General features: G+C 38.6%; 2 protein-coding genes and 1 long non-coding RNA gene across 4 annotated transcripts in view; 1 reads left to right on the top strand and 2 right to left on the bottom strand.

Moving 5' to 3' along the window:
* Positions 1-582: 582 nt before the first annotated feature.
* Positions 583-7642, bottom strand: LOC122863437. The gene is made up of 4 exons (XR_006375009.1): positions 7239-7642; positions 6385-6579; positions 4419-4572; positions 583-4292 (listed from the first exon to the last, which is right to left on the bottom strand). It is a non-coding gene; the product is annotated as an uncharacterized LOC122863437 (long non-coding RNA).
* On the top strand, positions 5689-13618 carry LOC122863434 (reticulon-4-interacting protein 1 homolog, mitochondrial-like). Its single transcript, XM_044169942.1, has 9 exons — positions 5689-6305; positions 6408-6559; positions 7649-7717; positions 8155-8279; positions 8772-8820; positions 8947-9083; positions 9700-9883; positions 11731-11823; positions 12879-13618. Exons 1-9 carry the CDS (start codon positions 6011-6013, stop codon positions 13080-13082), a joined length of 1308 nt encoding a protein of 435 aa, XP_044025877.1. The 5' UTR covers positions 5689-6010; the 3' UTR covers positions 13083-13618.
* The window catches only part of LOC122863431 (beta/gamma crystallin domain-containing protein 1-like), a 27817-nt gene continuing 21780 nt past the window's right edge, over positions 13521-19557 (bottom strand). For both annotated transcript variants that reach the window (XM_044169932.1, XM_044169931.1), the window contains 6 exons: positions 19109-19241; positions 18105-18244; positions 16408-16531; positions 15698-15856; positions 15030-15192; positions 13521-14182 (listed from right to left, as the gene is read on the bottom strand). In XM_044169932.1, the coding sequence (XP_044025867.1) occupies positions 14094-14182; positions 15030-15192; positions 15698-15856; positions 16408-16531; positions 18105-18244; positions 19109-19241 (808 nt within the window). In that variant the 3' untranslated portion in view covers positions 13521-14093. The remainder of the gene's footprint in view (positions 14183-15029; positions 15193-15697; positions 15857-16407; positions 16532-18104; positions 18245-19108; positions 19242-19557) is intronic.

Below are 19557 nucleotides of genomic sequence, written 5' to 3'. Positions count from 1 at the left end.
GGTAATGTCCTTAAATTGGGGTTCGGGGGTTGGCAGATGGCAGGGATGCCAACGAGAGGGACTCTACTTTGGAGCTGTTATGTCTGCAGTTACTGGCATTTGCTTTATTTAAAGGACACACTTCAGTTTGTATCCTTAGTTGGAACAATAGCTGAAACACAATAAATCACACAGTTTACATTGGAGTTTTGTATCAGTCATTGTTTATGTTCTAGCGGTTATTAATTATGTGAACATAAATTAAATAATAAAATTGAACATTAAATAAAGTACTAAAAGGATTGTGTTTGTGTGTGCTCTTCTACATCTTTGTTAGGACCAATTTGAGTTTTATACTGACTGAGAATGAAGACATTTGGCTGGCCCTTACTTGTTCAAGGGTGTTTTTTTAAGGGTTAAGACTTGGCTTTAAAGCATCAGGTTTAGGTTCAGATTAGGGCAAGGGCTGGGGTTGCATGTTGTGTTTATGGTTAAGGTTTAGGCTTAGAGGCTGTCAGCATCATTGTGGCTCCACATAAGAATACTGGTAAAACATGTTTGTGTGTGTCTGTGTGCATACATGCATGTGTAAATAAAACCTTAAGCTGTACTTAACTTAGTTGTAAGATAGAATACATTCACATATGCTTACAGAAATACAATAAATACAATTTTATATACTTTTACATTTTTATAAACTACTGTTTTACAGCATTTTTGGAAGGTTTTCTTTATTTTACATATCAAAAATGCAACTTTATGCACTTTCTCAACAAGAGACAAATCAAATGAGTTTAAGACACTTAAGTCATGCTTGTAAGTTCATCTACAGCCATTAAGAAAACTACATCAACACTGTCACAAGAATGTGTTTCTAAGTAAATACATATTTGATATTCCAGCTTCTGTCCTACTATTCAAACATCATCTTGGTAAAGGTTTGTGTCTATTGGCAGCTAAATTTGACACTTGTGAAATAAAAGAAATAAAGAGACTACAAACTAGAGAAAAGTGGTTAATAGTGTCCTAACATATAAGGACATGAAGAACATATTTGGGAACATATGCACATACTCATATCTGTTTTTCTGTCAATCTTCCTGCAATTTATAAAGTTGTTTATATCTTCTTTTAGAATAAATGTCTATTGTGTGTGTGTGTTGGGGAACAGTGTGTAAGTCAAAGTTTTAAACTGATAGCAATAACTCTGATGTCAGCATATACAGTATAGTTCTTCCTAATCCCCTGAATAAGCAGAGACTGAACAGTGCATTATATTTCCATTGCTGTCCTTGCAGTGTGGAGGAAACCTGTAGATAAGATGCTATCAGTGAGATGAACAGCAGAGCACTTTGTGTTTCCTGTGTCACTGCTGTGGATTGGCCATAGTGTGTGTGTGTGTGTGTGTGTGTGTGTGTGTGTGTGTGTGTGTGTACACTTGTAATTGCTAGATAGTGAAGACTGGAAGATGTTTTTTACCTGTGGAGGGAGGACATTTTTGGAAAGTGAGGACATTTTGGCCAGTCCTCACAACTTCAAAGGGCTGTTTGAAGGTTAAGGGTTAGGTTAGAATTAGGTTAAGGTTAGGGTAAGGGGCTAGGGATGCATTAGGTCAATGACGGTCCTCACAAGGACAGAAGTACAAGGTTGTGTGTGTGCGTGTTCGTGTAGACACCCTAGGAATACAACAATAGGACATAGTCATGTGTTGCATCATGGTTTTATTTTGGTAATATATGGAAGTTAATTAAATCAATAAGTAATAATGAAATATATAATCACATGAACAAAAGGTGTAAAATATATAAATGAACCAATAATAATAATATTTATTTATTTATATTTACATTCTTATTTTCATAATAGCCTACCAGAGTTTTATTGGAGTTCATTTTTCAAAAAGCTTATCATGCCTCATGCTTCTATTAAGGAAGTAAGCTCAACAACCAGTAACAAATTTAGCCAGTTAGCTAAATAACTAGTAACTAAACTCTCCTTTATCCTCACCTTTACTCTCACCTAACTAGCTGGATTGTGAGTTTATATTATCACTCAGCATCAAAGTGAAGAGCCATGCAGTATTAATGGCATCAGCTAGCTGGTTAACTCAGTTTTGCCTTGACAGTATTTTTATTCTTAAGATGTTACTGGGAGAAACACTCACAACTCTGTGAAGAGCAAAAAGACAGACAGATTTCCTCTGTGATTGCTCAAGCCAATAAGAGCTAGCCAACAATGCTAATGCTGGCTCTTCACTTTGATGCTGTGTAATAATCTAGTGATTTCTTAAATTATTTCCCAATTTATTGTTCTTTTAATATATTTTTTTTGCATTATATTTATATTGTTATATATTTCATAATATCTTTTTTTATTTATTTAATACTGCACTTTTTAGGGTACCATATTGGTGAACATCAATCCATGCATGTTGATATGCATCTTGTAGTTGTGCTGTTATTGTAAGATGTATGTGAATCATTCCTTCATTTCTACCATTCTTTCATTTACATCACCATCATTTGTCTTTGTCTCATAAAAAGTATATGAGTATTATAAATATGCCAACATAGCATACATGTTGCATTATGTTTGTTCTAATATGTTTTTAAAAAATCATGTATATAAGCACAACAGGTTTAATTTGCATGTCTTAAAATGTGAGTAAGTAGTGTGCATATTCTTTTGTGCAAAAGCTCATTCTTGTATTTGCACGAGACTTTCCCTTCCCGTACCTTCAAACCCTGTCAGTCAGGTGGGTGGGCACTTTAGCTTCATGTATTGGTAGATAAAAGCATTTTACATGGACCTAGTTTTGTCTGAGAGTACATTTTAAAATATAAGGTTATAAATTTATATTATAAAATAAATCCTATAAGCTTACAAACTCTTATAAACTTACAGTAGTATATACATCCATGTTCTGAATAGTCTGCATTCTCCAGGTGTGTTGATCCTGTATGTTGTCTAACCCCTACTGTGAATGCATGTTCACTGATGTGCCTCGGAGGAATACACCAACAAGGAAATCCAGTTACACTTGCACATAATATGGCCACTACAGTGAACAAATCTAATATTATTTTTGTGAATCCCTTGTGTGACCTGTAGGTCTAGCGCATTAAAACACATATTCTTCTGCTAACACACAACAACAACACACACTTATCTCACAGGCAGAAAATGAAAAGCCAGTTAATTTGACACCGTTTAGATCCATGTAAAACCAACAGGGATGACATATAGAGAAGCATAAAGAAACCTTTGGGTTTCCTTTAGATTTCTTTACATCACAGTCAGTCTCCACTGTACTTGTGTCTGACCTAGTCAGGAAAAAATGGGGCAGTTACCAAGGAGAGAAACCAATCGTTGATTCTAAAAATATTATCTCAGAGCCCAGCTGGTGAGAGGTTGTGGTGCACAGTCCTTCTTTCATTCATTTTGTCGTGGCTTAGTAGAAGCTGTATATAATACACAAGTCTTGTGTGATCATTATCCAAGCAGTGAGTGGCCTTTCATGACCAACCTCACCACAGGCTCGCTGTTTAGCTGTAGTGTGCCAAGTATCTGGAGATTTGTCTGCTAATTGGTTTGTTTGACTCTGGGAAGAACTTAAAAGGAGAAGGATGATTGGTGAAAGAAAAAAAAAATCAGAAAATGAATGCGTGGAACAACAGGTGAGAAAAATGCACATAATAAAGAACTATCACTTTGCTATGAGATATTTTATATAGATAGGAGAGATAGGTGACCTGAGGGAGGGTGAAAGTCTCCTTAGTCAGATATTGACAGCCCTCGCCACAAGACCATTAAATTAAATTAGATCATAGCTGTATTTTTTTTAGAGCAACCATGTGATTTGGGGCACAGGTCCCAAGATGGAAGGGAGGCCTAGAAAAGCTACACATGGTGTTTCTGGGAAAGAATGACCCTCCTGAAATAAACTATTTAAGACAGATTCTGCTCTCATAGTCTTACCCAGTCTTGTCTTGGGTAGCTGATCAACAAGGACATTTCAGTAGTGGTTATTTTTGTCAGGGAGTTGCCTTAAAGATGTCACCCTCTACTCTCAGTAACATAGAACTGAATTTTTTTTTTTTTTTGAGCAGCAGCCATGGGTATAATTCATTAGAGAGACCCACTGTAATGAGCCAGCATAGACAAAGCACCCAATTTGCAGTGTGTCCTCTTTCCCCTGGGAGCTGTGATCATAATGACAGCACTGTTTGTTGCCTGGTTTCATGCTGAATCATGATCACACAGCCACAGACCCCCTGCTCTCGTTCTTTTCTCACCTCTCTCCCTTTCGGTCTCTGGAAAAAGAGAACATCAATTCTGCTTGCAGATTATGTAATTTGCATGAGACAAGTGTGATTTGTTTTATTTAATTATTTCACCAGTCTATAATTAGGATAACACGAGCTGCTTCTTCGTCTTACTTTTTTTGCCTCATGAGATCTCCTGATGGGAAGCCATGTAGGTCTTGCAGCAGCCATCCTGCCAACAGTGATCAATAATGGTCAACAGCAGGGCAGCAGCAGCAGCTAAACTCACTTGTAGTTTGGATGGTAACCGGCTTAAAGTGAAGCAACTCTGTTTGAAAATGAAAAGGCCAACGGTGATAAGCTGTGGTTCATGCATCAAGAGGGCTTCTTGTTTATGACCACATTCCATAAATGAATCTTTAAGACATGATACGCTAATGCCCTGTTATAACTGTGAAGCATCATGTAAACATTAAAACAAACTCCAATGCAACCCCTGTGTATTGCTCAGGCATAAACAGATAATGTTTTCTGCCCATTTGCCTTTGTTTTTTTCCGCTGATCTGTGTTTTGTCCATTAGTCTTTACTACAGTGGCATGTATTCCACCCATTTGTCTCCGGCTGATGGAGCACTCAGCATTCACTTTACTGTTGAGAGGACCTCTCAAGCATATTGGTTTATAATTTTTTCATGTACACTTGCATTTTTATGATAATAGACTATTATTGCTACATAATGGATTTTTGTGTTTGAGCCTTAATGGAGCCAGTGCAATTCAGTTCTTTCTCCTCTATTTATATTAGGGTTTAGGTTTGTTGATGGTTTCGGGTTGTTAGTGTACAGAATTTCATTACAAAACATTTATTACAGTTTTTATATTATATTATAATATATATTATCATTGCTATCTTTTGACCAATGAACAAACTATAACACAAAACAATACACCATTGCACCAGATGTCTATTCCATTAATAATAAAATAAAATAAAATGAACTAAATTATGTAGGCTTTACAAACATAAAGTATATGTTTTAAATTCAGGAAAAATCATCAAAACATTAAAAAAACTTATGTAATTTTAGTTTCAGTAGATCTCATTAATTGTATTTGAGATCTGATGTCTGTTAAAAATAAATGAAGCTTCAATACAGCTTTAAGGAATTTTAGCTATGAATAAAATAACTAAAATTCTTAATTTTCTTAATTGAATTTTATTTAGTAATAAGAAAGAAAATCCAATAACTCAAAGGATTTGTTAGTATTTTTTATATGGAAACACATTATATCATAAATTGAAAATAACAGACACCATCATTTTTTATAAAAAATAAGTGTCTCAGTTATTCCCATATGTTATTATTATTATCATCATTATTACACGTCAGAGTCACTCTCTTACTCTATTGGCCAGAATATGTAGCTACAGAATTCTGATTGGCTATCGTTGTGAGTTCAAAGGTTAGCTTGTTATGGAGCTATCTAGCCAGAAAGGGGTGTGTTAACTGCTGATTTTTTGTTACAGTGGTTCTTATTTCAGCCTAGTGTTACACTCGATAATACACTTGACGTGCACAAAGGCGTTGTCGCTTATTTATTTTAACTAATATACACATTTTTGCGTATGCTTTGAGCGCTGACGAGCTCGACATGCTAGCTGAGTAGCTACCTAGCTAGCCAGCTAGCTAACTTAGTGACAAGTGTTCTTCCAAATGACATTTCGTATCAAAAGCTGACCTTGTAGGCACAGCCAGCTCATCTAAATGGGTTCTGCCAGAGCTATGGCATCAACCAGGCTCCTGTGTTTGTTCAACGCGAAAGCAACAGGCTCGACCACAAAATTAGCCAGGGCAGGTTCGAGTGTGTGCTTCAGGAGACATGTCTGCAGTTCACCTTCAAGACTACAGAGCTGTATGTCAGCCTGGGTCATTGATCAGTATGGTACTAATGAGGTTTTGAAGTACACAGAAGTCACCGTCCCCACTGTCAATTCTCCCAATGATGTGATGATTAAAATCCATGCGGCTAGTCTCAACCCTCTTGATATATCTATGAGGGGTAAGTGTTGGACTAATTTTCAAGAAAGGCATTGTGAACAACATAATTAGTGATTTGTAGTTGAAGTTTTTTAACGTACCTGCTCACGTTCTCCGTTTTCAGGTGGTTATGGGGCTAAATTGCTGAAATTAAGAAGAGATCCAATGTCTGTGATGGACAATGATAGTGAGTTCCCTCTGATTCTGGGCCGTGATGTGTCTGGTGTAGTGGTGGACTGTGGATCTGAGGTTACCCATTTTGTTCCAGGGGATGAGGTAGGAGCTGTACTACACACCTGTTTTGTAGAAGATGTAACGTTATGCTACGAGTGGGCGATATGGATAAAATCCTGTATAACTGTACTTGTAATTGTATTTTGCAAGGTCGTAATTTGATACATAATTTAGAAAATCAATTGAGAAACTTTTCACTTGTAAGAGAACCAGACAAAAATGTATTTTTGTGGTTAATCCAGCAAATTGAATACCCAAGAAATCAAGTTTCTTAATCTTCATCATATTGATGCAAAGGTCATATAAAAATCCAGTATTGCCATAAAACAGTCCTGCTCATTGTTTTGCAACATAACCCACAGTGGTCTAACACAGTGGTTCCAAAAGGGGGCCCCTGACCTCCTCAAGTAGTTGACAATAAATCTTAGGGGTCATGGGATGATCAGTTACATTCAATTTAAAAATTTTTTTTTTTTTAGATATTTCTCTAATCGTTGCTTTTTTTCGTGTGAATAAGTGGATAATTTCCTCATCTGGATTTATAAGCATACACAGCATATTGTTGCTTCATTTTAAGGGGTCACAAGCCAAAATAGGTTAGGAACCACTGGTCTAACACACCCAAAGAAAAATTAGCTACTATAATATAAATGTTAAGGCAAAATTGTTGACAGTAAACAAATTTATATTGTCTAACGGTATATATCATCATTTTGCTCACCTACAGTAATGCGACTCCATTCTCAAGTCATTCACAGACATTTTCTTGGAAGAAAGATTAAGCTCTTTCTGCTTGGTCATCACATGCGTGTGACTAATTTGAGACATCTACAGCTCTGTTTCCCACATATCAACATTTCTGTCTTCCTGCAGACAAAAATGCAATTATGCTAATTAATCTTAAAGTGAATGTGATTCACTAATTGAACCATACACCAGTAAACCTTTCCACATACAGTGTTCCAGTAATCTTGTTCCATCGCAGTGAAAATATTTTTGAAAAATGACTAATGATAAGAACGGGAACAGGTGACTAAGAGCTTAATAGCTGATTAATCAGATTCAGAGAGCAAGAGTAGGCGGTTAAATTGAGTCGTGTTCAGCGTGTTAAATGTCATATATGTGTTCCAGGTGTGGGCTGCTGTTCCCCCATGGAAACAAGGCAGTCTGGCAGAATTTGTGACTCTAACAGAGTATGAGGTGAGCTACAGAGCTGACAGATAAACTGAGAGTTCATGATTTAATTGTCATCTAACTTTAAACCGTCTGTGAAGTAATTTGACTTTCCTGTCAGTATGTTTTCAAACAAATAGAAAGAGTTGATTTAGAGCTCTTGTATGATTTGTAAAGAGCAAAAGTTTGGAAGAAGAGCGCTCTGTTATGTAATCCTGCAGTGCAAGAAGTAATTAGGATTAAGTTTGTTTGGTTGCAGGAGCCACTGTGGCAGCAATTACAGAGACACACAAATTGCCCTCTGTTTTACTCCTCTTGCTGTATTGTACTTCATTTATTCAGCAGCTCCTAGCTAGCTTCCCTCATAGCAGCTCTGGTTATTAGACTGAGCTTTTAAATTGATACTTAAAAAGATAAAGAAGGTATATTTCTAACTTTTGACATTGTTGTGGGTGTTTTTGCAGGTTTCCCATAAACCAAAATTACTGAGTCACACAGAAGCAGCATCCATCCCCTACGTAGCCAGCACTTCTCTGTCTGCGCTTGTCAATGCAGGTGGTCTTTGCAGAGACAGCTCTTCAAATAAAAGGCAAGCACCAGCCTGTTCCTGGATACCCTTGTATTAAACCCCTCTATACATTAGAAGTGTGAATCACTGTATCTGGGAAAAAGTAAGAAGTCTAAATCCTTGGATACTATTATAAATGGCCATCAAATGTTGAATTCATTCTTTAAGGTCTTGGAGTTTCTTAATGTGCTTTTAAATCAGTTCAGTCATGCAGACCTGTACTTTTATAAGACATCTTTTTCGTCACATTCATTTCAGTGGTGAAATTGGTCTTCTATTTCATTCTAATTGGCATAATTTTTTTTTTTATCAAATTATGCCTTTAACCCACAGACTGTAAAAATTTAACCTGATGTGTAATCTAATGGAACTTTCACTCCTCGTCAAATGTAATCGCTTCCAATCCTGCAAATCCCCTTTACCCCCGAGGCTTCCGCTTCCTTTAGTAGTTTCACTTAAATGAGTCACACAGTAATTGAATGACCCTCTGGTCGCCGGGCTTTCTCCTCCTAGAGTTTTGATCACTGGAGGATCGGGAGGTGTTGGAACATTCTCTATTCAGGTAAGGCAAAGTTTATTCCCCAAGCTGTATCAGTGTGTATGTTAGACTCTTAAACTCTGCATGAATGTAATTCCACTTGCTGTGTCTTTGTGTATGTTTCTGTTTTCTTCCTCTGTGTGCTGCCAGTTATTGAAGGCCTGGGGTGCCCACATCACTGTTACCTGTTCTCAGAACGCAGAGGGCCTTGTTAGAGGGCTGGGGGCTGATGAGGTGGTGGACTACACAGCAGGAGATGCGGCTGAGCAACTAGAAATGATGGAGAAGTATGTGTTGTTGCTGTGAAAAGTGTGTGTTTTTAGAAGTAACCAGAGTATCAAATCATATAGTACATTATGTGTAAAGTGGTGACATTGTATTGTTTTTATTAATAAAAACAACAGATCAGAGCAGAATGTTCTTTACTTGCCCCAGCCCCTGGCTCTAATGATACTTCATTAGAGTTAGTGCCAGTCCAATAAAGGTGCTAATGAAAAGGAATCATCCAGGACTGTGAAAATTACGTGTGCTTCTCCCCTTTGAGCACCCCCAAATGTGGTAAACATCTTCCTGTCAGCATGGCACAAATGCTCACTGACTCTCTTTCTAGTTTCCATGGAAACCAGGGCTAATGGCCTGACTGGATGCTGGTTCACCCCTTTTCCCGCCCCCAAAACAAAATTGTTAAATCCTGGCTTTAGCCTGAAGACAAAACCCTTTTCCGGGCATACTCAGGGCAAATCAGGGCTCTAGCAAAATGTAAGATACTGACCTGAGATGATAAAACATGCAATGCTCTTATAGTTACTACGTTGCCATGAATTGTGTGTATGTTTCTCAGTATTTCAAACCTTTCTTCTCCAGGGTTCCTCTAAGTTTGACAGTCTGTGTTTGCACCCTAAGGTTTGATGTGATTTTGGACAGCGTGGGTGGGGAAACAGAGCAGTGGGCGATGGACATGCTGAAGCCCTGGTCTGGAGCAAAGCACGTCACACTGGTAACACCTTTACTCCTCAACACCGATTCCATGGGCCTGCTGGATGGGGCGTTTCACGCTGGATTAACCCTGCACAGCAAGGCCATACAGGTAAACATGAGCAAAACAAACCATCAGTTTTAACATAGCTGATGTGAATGATCATACCGCTGTTTATGGTCTGACATGCAAATCCTCTCGCCTCGCAAACAGAATCTTTGCTATTCTGCTGTTTATTTTTATAAAATGCTTTGAGCCTAGTATTGAAACCATTTGCATGGGTGTGGACCACAGGTGCTCCCAAACTGAAATGAACACTTGATCCACTGTGTAATCGGTAAACACCTGTTCGAGCCAATAAAAGTTTCCGTGTTATTTCCATTCAGTTGATCATATTAAGTTCAGTTGAAATGGGGAAGGAAAAATCATGTAATAACCTGATTTAGCTTCATAGTATATTCTCTCTTTGCAAAGGTTTATGCTTGAGCTGTAGAAATATACCCTGCAGGGTGTAATAAATTGAACCGTGAGCATGTGTGTAAGCCTCATGGTATTGCATGTATGTCCTGTTCCTCAAGTTGCTCTGTTAGTGGAGAGCATGTGTAATGAGGGTAGTGGGTGAATAGGTTAGGACAGGGTGGAGCTGCTCTAGGAACTGAGTCAAGTTGTCCTGGGCATTGCAGGCATTGGTGACAACACAGCTGGCAGTGTTGGAGTTGAGTATGTGTGGATGAGATTGTGTGTGTCAGTCTGGGCGTTAGTCTAGATGCGATGTGTGTCTGTGTGTGTGTGTGTGTGTGTGTGTGTGTGTGTGCGTGTGCGTGTGTGTGCATGCATGTGTTTGCTGCTGAACCAGCAGTATTTGGTGTTTGTGCAGATTGTAGCCGACTATCTCCCCCCCGGCAAATACCAGTGTTTGTGTGTTTCTTGCCAAGCCTCTGGGCCCCTTTGTCCATGGGAGCAGCCAGCTGGTCAGTTTGTCGGGGCTCAGCCGCAGCAGTCACACCCTCAGCGCCCGGCTCTAGATAGCGCCTCCTTTTTATCTGGGAGATCACAGCGCAACTGAGCCCTCTAGTGTTCAACTTCTTGGCCGCACTGACTGATCAGGAAGAGACTGTTGTTTTTTCAAGCAAGCAGGGATAGATTTACAAAAGGCTAAAGAGGTGTGGCAAAGCGATGCCACATAATAATATATTATGATCAAATATCAAGAGGTGTTGAATTTCAAGATTAGTACATGGTAAAACTTTATTTCTTTCTTTCCTTATTGTGTTTTAGATGCTTCCTGGTGCAGCTTTCATTGGGATAACTGTAAAGGGAATCATTATATGTGAATTATAATAACCAGAATAATAACTCAGTACAGTCGGTTTGCTGTTTAAGCTCATCAGCAGCATCCTTCTCTTTTTTAAGTTTGTCAGTCAGTTTTAGAAAATGTTTCTGTCAACTAACACTGAGAAAACCACTGCATCGACCTATATTATAGGTGATATTCCAAATATAATCTTAGGTAGGAAAACTCTAACATTTTAGGTAGCTACCGCAGGTAACTGGTCTTTCAGCAAATTTGTAACGATCAGTTTCTCCATGTAATCCATGTCTCACTCTTAATATGGTGTTACACAGGTCACTGTGATGATGGTGTCACCTGCATACATTATGTTCAGCTTTGGTTGTGTCTTGGTTGTTTAGTAACTCAAAATATTCAGATTCTAATTTTGACTTTCTCTATTTTCCCACTTTCAGCAGTGGGCTCATGGTATTTTTTTTAGCATTATATTAAAACTCTTGATTTTCATGAAAACATACAGATCAAATTAGGACTCCTGGAGAATTTTGTAGGCTGACTTTCTTATCTTTTCATACCCCAGATAGCTACTCTGCGTGTTCTTTTATACCCAGTGAGGTGCAGGTCTGCCTGACTTTTAATTGTTGTCTCTTCTCTGTTTGCCTCTTAGAACATATCACGTGGAGTCTTCTACCGGTGGGGATTTTATGCTCCAGATGGGCCCGCCCTGGACGAGGTCAGCAAGCTGGTGGATGCAGGGAAGGTACTGTACTCCCTTATTACTTATATCATACATGCTGGCATACTTGTCATTCAGAACCACTTATATTGACAGAATGGGGAGATGGAAATCCTCTCATTTGCACAACAGTCACAGCCTGAGAGTGAAATTCATGCCGATCATACGTGCTGTATGATCGCCGTCCCTCCATCATTGAATATGAACATACCAGGGATTCCATACATGCTTATTTTCAAGGCTCCCCTGTGGCTTTGTTAAGGAGTGAGCAGCATCGCATACCCGCTGTGCTGGTTGGTTGGCGGTGTGCACGGTTGGCTGCTGGGCGATTGAGTCAGGCGCCAGGAGACGGTGAATGGATTTTTAAACAGTGCTGAGCAGCCATTCGCAAAAGCGTGCGGGACCTCTGTCCTTTTGTCCCGGGGCTTACAGCAAGCGGCACACTCAGACCAGTGGCGGGAAGCTACGGACACACACAGCCCCCCAACCCCCCACACAAAACACACACATGCACACTCTCTCTGCATGTTCTATTCTCAGTCAGAAGTGTGGATGGTTTCCAGTGTGACGCCACTGCCCTCCCCATTCATTGTTAACGACAAGAGATGCTGACCAGAATAACAAGCCTGGCTGCTCGTGTTGTGGGACTAGAACAGGATTGTCCAGCCTCATCACATTCTGAACCCCTCCCTCACTTTTTCACATTTGCAGCTATGAAAGTAGAGATGATGTAGCATTAACAGCTTGTGGATATTTGCTTGTCTAAATTGATTTTGTCTGGTTTAAGAGTACTTAATGCATGGAGTTTACCCCATCAGCACAATTTAGAAAAGCATAAGTTGTCACTGAAAATATATGTAATTGACTTGTCAAACTGTCAACTCTAATTCTGTTGTGTAATAAAGCAGTCCATCCATCTATTTCCCCAACCCATTAAAACAAAAGCCAGAGCTGAATACTTTTTATCCCATGTCTGATATGCTGAAGGTTCAAATCTGATCTCTTAATTGTTTTCTGACTTACTTCCTGATTTCCTGTCTTTAAGCTCTTATTTATATTTTTCTTCTGGTTCATCACAGATCCTGCCAGTGGTGGAGGCCCAGTTTCCATTTACTCAGGTGCCCCAGGCTTTTCAGAAGTTGGAGCAGGGCCACGCCAGAGGGAAGACAGTAGTCAGGGTGGCTGAAGAGGACGACAGACAGGCTGAAGAGTTGGTGCAGAACAGTCGCATAGAGACTGCAGAGTCAGAGCAAGAAGTGAAAGAAACAGCCAAGCAAAACTAGAGACAGTAAGCAGAGTGCTAAGAGAATTAAGCTTTTGTTATTCTCACCTTTACAAGGCAACTCTTGACTGCAACAGACTGTATTATTCAAAGAGATCTGAGGTGCAGCTTTTTTGCAGCAGACTACAAGCATGACCTGAGCTTGTAATGGGAGCGTGCCAAAGACTGTTGTTCTTGTTAAAGCTTACACCCTCCTGTACTGTCTAAAAGTTTTCACAAGGTGCTTTCTATGCTGCGTTCATGTCATGATGATGTTACTATAATTACCAACTGGATGCTGATCTGAATGGTATTGAATGGTCTGTAGTTGGTAATTACAACCAGGCTTTTGGTAGCTTTCTGATTGCTGCGATCTATCCAACAAGGAGTTACACGATAAAAAATGTCTGTTATGAACATAGTCAGCCCTCCATTACCAGGTGAAGCAGAAGCAGTACTGTACAGTGTGTTTAAGAAATTTATTGACAAAAATACTTTTCTTCTGAAAACAAGAGTTGTGTGCTGTATAGTTTTGATTAAACAAAGAAAAAAAAGACACATTTCAAGAGAAACAGTATTTTTTTGTTGTTGCATGCAGCTTGAAAATAAGGCGCTATATATATATATATATATATATATATATATATATATATATATATATATATATATGACATTGCATACAAATATATGAAAAGGTGTTAACACTGTTTAATTTTATTAACATCAGGCAAACAGATTTATCCAATGAAAAGACAAAAAATAAGCCTTAGTATATATTACTGGAAGTGTAAAATATAAAGTATTTAAAGTTCAGACTCAACTATTTGTACGCTCAGTAGGTAGTAATACATTCTTACGGATTTATCCATCACTCTCCATGTTGACCTCCTCATTGGAAATTTGTATAACTGTCTTGCAGTAAAGGTTGAGCATCTCCAATGAAGTACCTTGTCCTTGAGCAGTTTCATAACAGCCTCTAGTAGAGCTGTGCCTCTGATAATATTAGGGATCCTGTCCAGCAGCTCATATGTTTTCATATAATCTCCACATTCCACCTTTGTTGTAGTTTATTTGGATCAATTGTGTTTAGAATCAGTTGTTTTTTGTCGTAGTGATGGCCCCCTGAAACAGAGAGATGTTTCCTCATTAATTCATTATTCATTAATTTATTATTCTGGGAAGTCAAGTGTTTAAGCGAGTCTTATTTACTGCAGCTGGGATGAGTTTATGTTCCATAATATTACTGTATATACTGTATATTATTAAAGATAAATTACACTTGCATGACACATACAGTATATGATCACTTGGATAATGAGGCATTTAAAAACCTCATCCTGTTCATTGTGATTATATGGTAATGTTAACAACATTTCGTTTTTTCATTCATTTAAATTATAATCATGATAAGTAATATCCAGCGTCTTAGTGCTGTGAATGATAGTTTGTATATTAACATTATTTAGTCCACAAGGTGTCAGTAATTGACAGTGATGCAAACCTCAGACATTAACATCCAGAGTGAAACTTAACTGGCTTGGTTTTAACAAAAGTCATTAAGTCAGAAGTTGCAGCAGTAGTGTAATGTCACTGAGGAAAATTAATGCATCTTGCATTTAAAACAAACTGTGAACATAAAGAATATTTGAAAATAATTTTAGAATTTGCTTTAATGTCCTTGTGTTCGCAGGTAGTTGGGACTTGACATGTTTGATAAGATTTAACTATAAAACCTGAACATAGCGTATGATAGTTTGACTGACACTGAAGTATTATATAACCGTGAAATACTTCACAGTGGTCATGAAAATGTTCTGACATTTGGATTTGATGGCAAACTCATCCCAGCTGGTACTAGTACTACCTAGCCAAGGTCTTGTATACAAATCATTAATACTATGTGTCTTGTAACAGTGAAGAGAAATAGTTTTCTTTAAAGATACATGTCATGCCACATGTGGATGCTCACCTTTGACGTCCAGGACCAGATTGGAGGTGGGGGTGTAGCTGATAAAGCCCTCAGGTGTGATGCTCCAGAGGTGGACTTGGTCGTTTGGCTCTGGGGTGAGACCCACGCGGCTTCCTGCCATCGTCACACTACCACTGGGACTCAGGCAGCACTCCTCCAGCAGCTGGAAACGCAGGGAGAGGAGTTGATCATTTCCTCAGTGATATTTAGATTTTTTTTGTGAATTGGATTGGTCAGTGTTTTAACATTTAAACAAGTTGTCTATTGTTTAATCATTATACTTCACGTGGGTTGAGACTCTATACCTGATCAATGAACCAGTGTTTAGTATGATATGGGAGGTTTGTGCTTTAAATGACTGTTGTATCCTTTTGTTCAGACCTCAGCAATAGAAGATTGACTGAGGTTATGTTGTAGTACCCAGGTCTGTTGTACTAAAATCCAGTTTCACTCTCTGGTCTTAGTCTTTTCCTTTGTTTGACCTGCTTCAGACCTGGTCTTGATTCTGGTTAGATTTGATTAAAATGGTCTGGACTGCAGCACTGCTTGTACCTGTTGATCTCCTTACACATTCGACACCTTCTGCTTTAAATAAAGCTTGTTCATTGCTCATTCATAGCACTATTCACAGGTCAAACTTTGTAGTAGTATAATGGTGGTACTGGTACCTTGCAGTGGAGATGTCCACTCTGGTAGAACCAGATCTGCTCAAATCCATCAGTCTCCTCTGTTTCTTGGATCCGCAGCAGTTTGACATCATCCAAATCGCCGGTCACTGACATCATGAGTCCTGTCTGTCTGTTTCTTAAACGGAAGTACACTTGCTTCTACTCAGACAACACACATGATCAAACACATTGGATCAGTGTTTCTACTCAGTGAATAATAATAATAATACTATGTTAACATACAAAATATGTCTCTGCCATTTTCTCAACAAAGTTTAAGAAAACCAAGCTTTGAAGGCAGCTGTATCCAGCTCCTCACAAACCAATCTGACAGCAGTTCAATATCAGACAAGGTGAGTGATGTAAAAGTAAGAAATAATATTTAGTACTGAGAATCCATCAGGGTTGGATTTTCACTGATTATCACATCAAAGCTTGAAGATCACAATTCTCCACCATACAATTACACTTTGAGCTGCTTTTTAAAAAAAATACTGTTTGAAAGTGAATTTTGTGGCATATGTATTTTCCTCTTTGTTTCTAGTTAAGTCAACCTGACACAGCTGTTAACTGTTAGAACTGACAGTAGATCCAGGTAGGCATATGTACAAAACATTTAGAAGTGTACAAATACATCATTGTGGTTTACAATGATTTTCTAATGCATAAAACTGTAAGCTCTGTGCCCATTGTGGAGTGTCAGGATATACCTGTATAAGAGGACGGAGGGATCCGATTTTCTGCCAGCTGCTGAACTTGCGCCAGTCTGGCACCTCACCAGGTTTCAGCAAAATCTGAGCTCCCCGATAGTTGATTCCCTCATATAATACCCATCTGGTAACAAAGAAAAGACAAAAACTCAGTTTTACTTCAGTTCTACCATGAAACCAACACCACTCCCTACCACCTTTTCTCTTTTAGCACTTTGAATGGCCTGAGTTAATCACTGTTAGTCTTAAGATAAATACTGTTTACAATAGTGTTTCCTATATAGAGAATTTGGGCTGTTCACAAACCAATTTGTAGGTTGTTTTTTGTGTTCATGTATTATTTCTTCATTTTAACAGTCTGCATGGACGCACAGTTGAAAGTTAGACAAGAAGAAAAATGGCTTTTATAGTTTTCTTTCTTTCATTACTCTTCTTCCTTCTGTGGACGATGGTTCCTGTAACATTATGCTGCATTTTGGCAAGTAGGTTTCAACCTAAGAGGACATCCTGGTTAAATAAAGTAAAATAAGAACTTTAATCTAAATCTTAATATTAATTGTTCTGATGCTACTAACCCAGGCCATCTAACTTGTGATGCTGGTAGGAACAGAGTTATCTTTTGACTTGTAGGTGTGTTTTTGAGTCCTCTCTTCCGTGCAGCACTGTGCAAAGGTAATCTTCTAAAATGTGGCAAGCTTCACGGCTGTCCAATTTCGCTGTGACACTAAATGTTGCTTTTAACAGGGGTCTCAATGGTTCTGTTGTTTGCCCATCTCTCCTGCAGGAGGAATGTGCCACTCCAGAGACAGCTCTGGCTTACTGCAAGCCCTTTATTTCCTTAACATTGGCTCACACCTACAGTCTGAATCTCGCACATCAGCAGCAGGTTTCTATCATCGCTCCATCTGTCAGTACTGTCATACTGCCATGTAAGATGTGCCGACCCTGCTCTCTGCTTCCAATTAATTTGAACCTATGAAACATCATGTCTGAGCATACTGTCCCAAACTGCTACCTACACATTCTTAATAATTTATTCTAAAAATAACCAAGAAGCCATCTTTACTACTTTTTCACAAGAACAGACCTGGATTAAAAACTGTTATGCAAATGTAAAGATAACCACTGCCAATTCAAAACAACAGCAATACACTTATTTAGACACACAACCACAACTTTGCTTCTTTTATTATCTCTAAATCCTTCATTTTTAAGTTTAAGTACCTCGCTTTGTTGAGATTTATCTCCTTTAACACCTAACTCTGTGAGTTACTGTTACAGTAGTGGAACACTACATGGGTGTGGTTTGCCACAAGCAAAGGACTATGCACTGGATGCCAGAGAGCTTAAAAAAATATCTGAAACGTCAACTTGTCAGTTGATAACGTTTAAATTTGAAAGAAATTCAAAAGGGAACAACAACAACAGGGATTTAGAATTGGGGCTGCTGAGAACCAACAGGCGCCACTGAGGGACGCATGTGTAAAAAATAAATGATATTATTCTGTTTCACGCGTTCCTGACAGAAAAAATGGCTTTGACAGCAGAGTGGGTTCACTCCGCAGTAGAAACACACACACAGGCTGTTATGCATGAACCTGTCAAACTCACACCAAGAGGAGAACTTGGAGACGGACGGGTAGCTGCTTTGCATTCCTACAGAGCGAGTTACCACGCAGCAGTTGGAATGTACTCACATGCCTCCTTCCACTAGCACAGACTGGACTCTGCTACAGCCTCCAGCCAGCTGAAGGTTGACTGATCCATCTGTCAGAACCACCCTCTTCCCCCGCAGACCACACCGCTCAAAAAGAGTGATGGATGGCAGTGAGAACTCCTGCCGAGCGAGAGAGAAAGAGAGGGAGATTAACTATTAATTAATAATTAATTTGTTGTATTTTTATACCTTATATTACTCTTACCTACCCTCCATAGCCCCTCTTGTTCTTCATGCCATTTTGTATTGTTGTTGTTTATTTTGTTTATTTATGTTTATTATGATTGTATAGTTTGTGTTAATATGCTTTGGCAATGTTGTATTGTAATGTTGTCACGCCAATAAAGCCACTTGAATTTAATTTAATTGAAAAGGTACTTTAAGGAATAGAGTGAGCGGAGAGCTGCAGTTGAAATTAAGGTTATTATGAGGTTACCCTGGAAACAGACCACACTCACACCTTTGTGCTCCTTGGCATATTTACCCTCTGTAAATGTAACAGATGGGTTGTTTTATAAATCCACACTTGTGTAGGTCAGCAGTAGGGACTCATTCAATACCACATGGAAGTTTTTATGCAGAGGACAATGACAGTTTAACTGAACTGTGAGAACATTTAGTTTGGTATATTTCCTTTTGTTGAATGTTGTTTGTCAGTTACCATGACGCATATACAACTGTGGCCAGAATATCTTTTGAAATAAACAAATGAAATCATGCTCATTCACTCTTTAAAAGTTTGTTTTTAAAATAATTAAAAGAATACATGGAGTAAAAAAGATAATATTTCTGGTTCTGCTGCATCGATTTTGATCCTTTTTTTTTTAAGTGTCACAATGTTATAGAAGTGCAATAATAAATCGGTGGAGTATTTTATTATAATAAACATACATTGTGTTTCCCTACATCCAAAGGGTCTAATGACCAAAAATTGTAGTTTTAGTTTAGGTGGATGTTTGAATTTAAGAACAGAAAAAAACGTACAAAGCCAACAGTCTGTAGCGACAGGATGGAGGAGCTTGCGTGGAAACAGCCCATTGCTCTCAGGTCTGGGTATCTCCCCACTTCTAACACATACATCCTGCCAGTGAAGTCCGGGCCCTCAAATGCCAGCCAGCTGAAAGTCATTTGCATAAATTCACATACACAGTTATACAAAGACTTTAAAACACACATGAGAGGAGCACAAACTGAGATTCTGGATTGATGGAGAAAGATGATCTGTATTTAAATCTATTTGCATAATGTAGGTTTCCAATTTTAATATGTACATTAAATTACATGCTAGCACCCAGTGAGTTACAGAATGCATACTATGCTGGATTATTCATGCTTGGGGATGAACGGGCATACTGAGTTCACACCTATGCACAGGACTAAGCACTGGGCACTGCTGTACAGTATATTACAAGGTGCTGCCATATGGGACATTT

Source organism: Siniperca chuatsi, linkage group LG16 (genome assembly GCF_020085105.1).
Source record: "Siniperca chuatsi isolate FFG_IHB_CAS linkage group LG16, ASM2008510v1, whole genome shotgun sequence".
Lineage (NCBI taxonomy): Eukaryota > Metazoa > Chordata > Actinopteri > Centrarchiformes > Sinipercidae > Siniperca > Siniperca chuatsi.
Note: the sequence above shows the minus strand (reverse complement) of the source record. Positions and strands in the feature narration are given on the sequence as shown.

Bases quoted from the DNA above. Each gene is read 5' to 3' on its own strand.
- LOC122863434 (XM_044169942.1), top strand. From the start codon at position 6,011: ATGGGTTCTGCCAGAGCTATGGCATCAACCAGGCTCCTGTGTTTGTTC. The intron at 7,718-8,154 runs GTGAGCTACAGA...GTGTTTTTGCAG, and splicing joins TGACTCTAACAGAGTATGAG to GTTTCCCATAAACCAAAATT. The intron at 11,824-12,878 runs GTACTGTACTCC...GGTTCATCACAG, and splicing joins AGCTGGTGGATGCAGGGAAG to ATCCTGCCAGTGGTGGAGGC.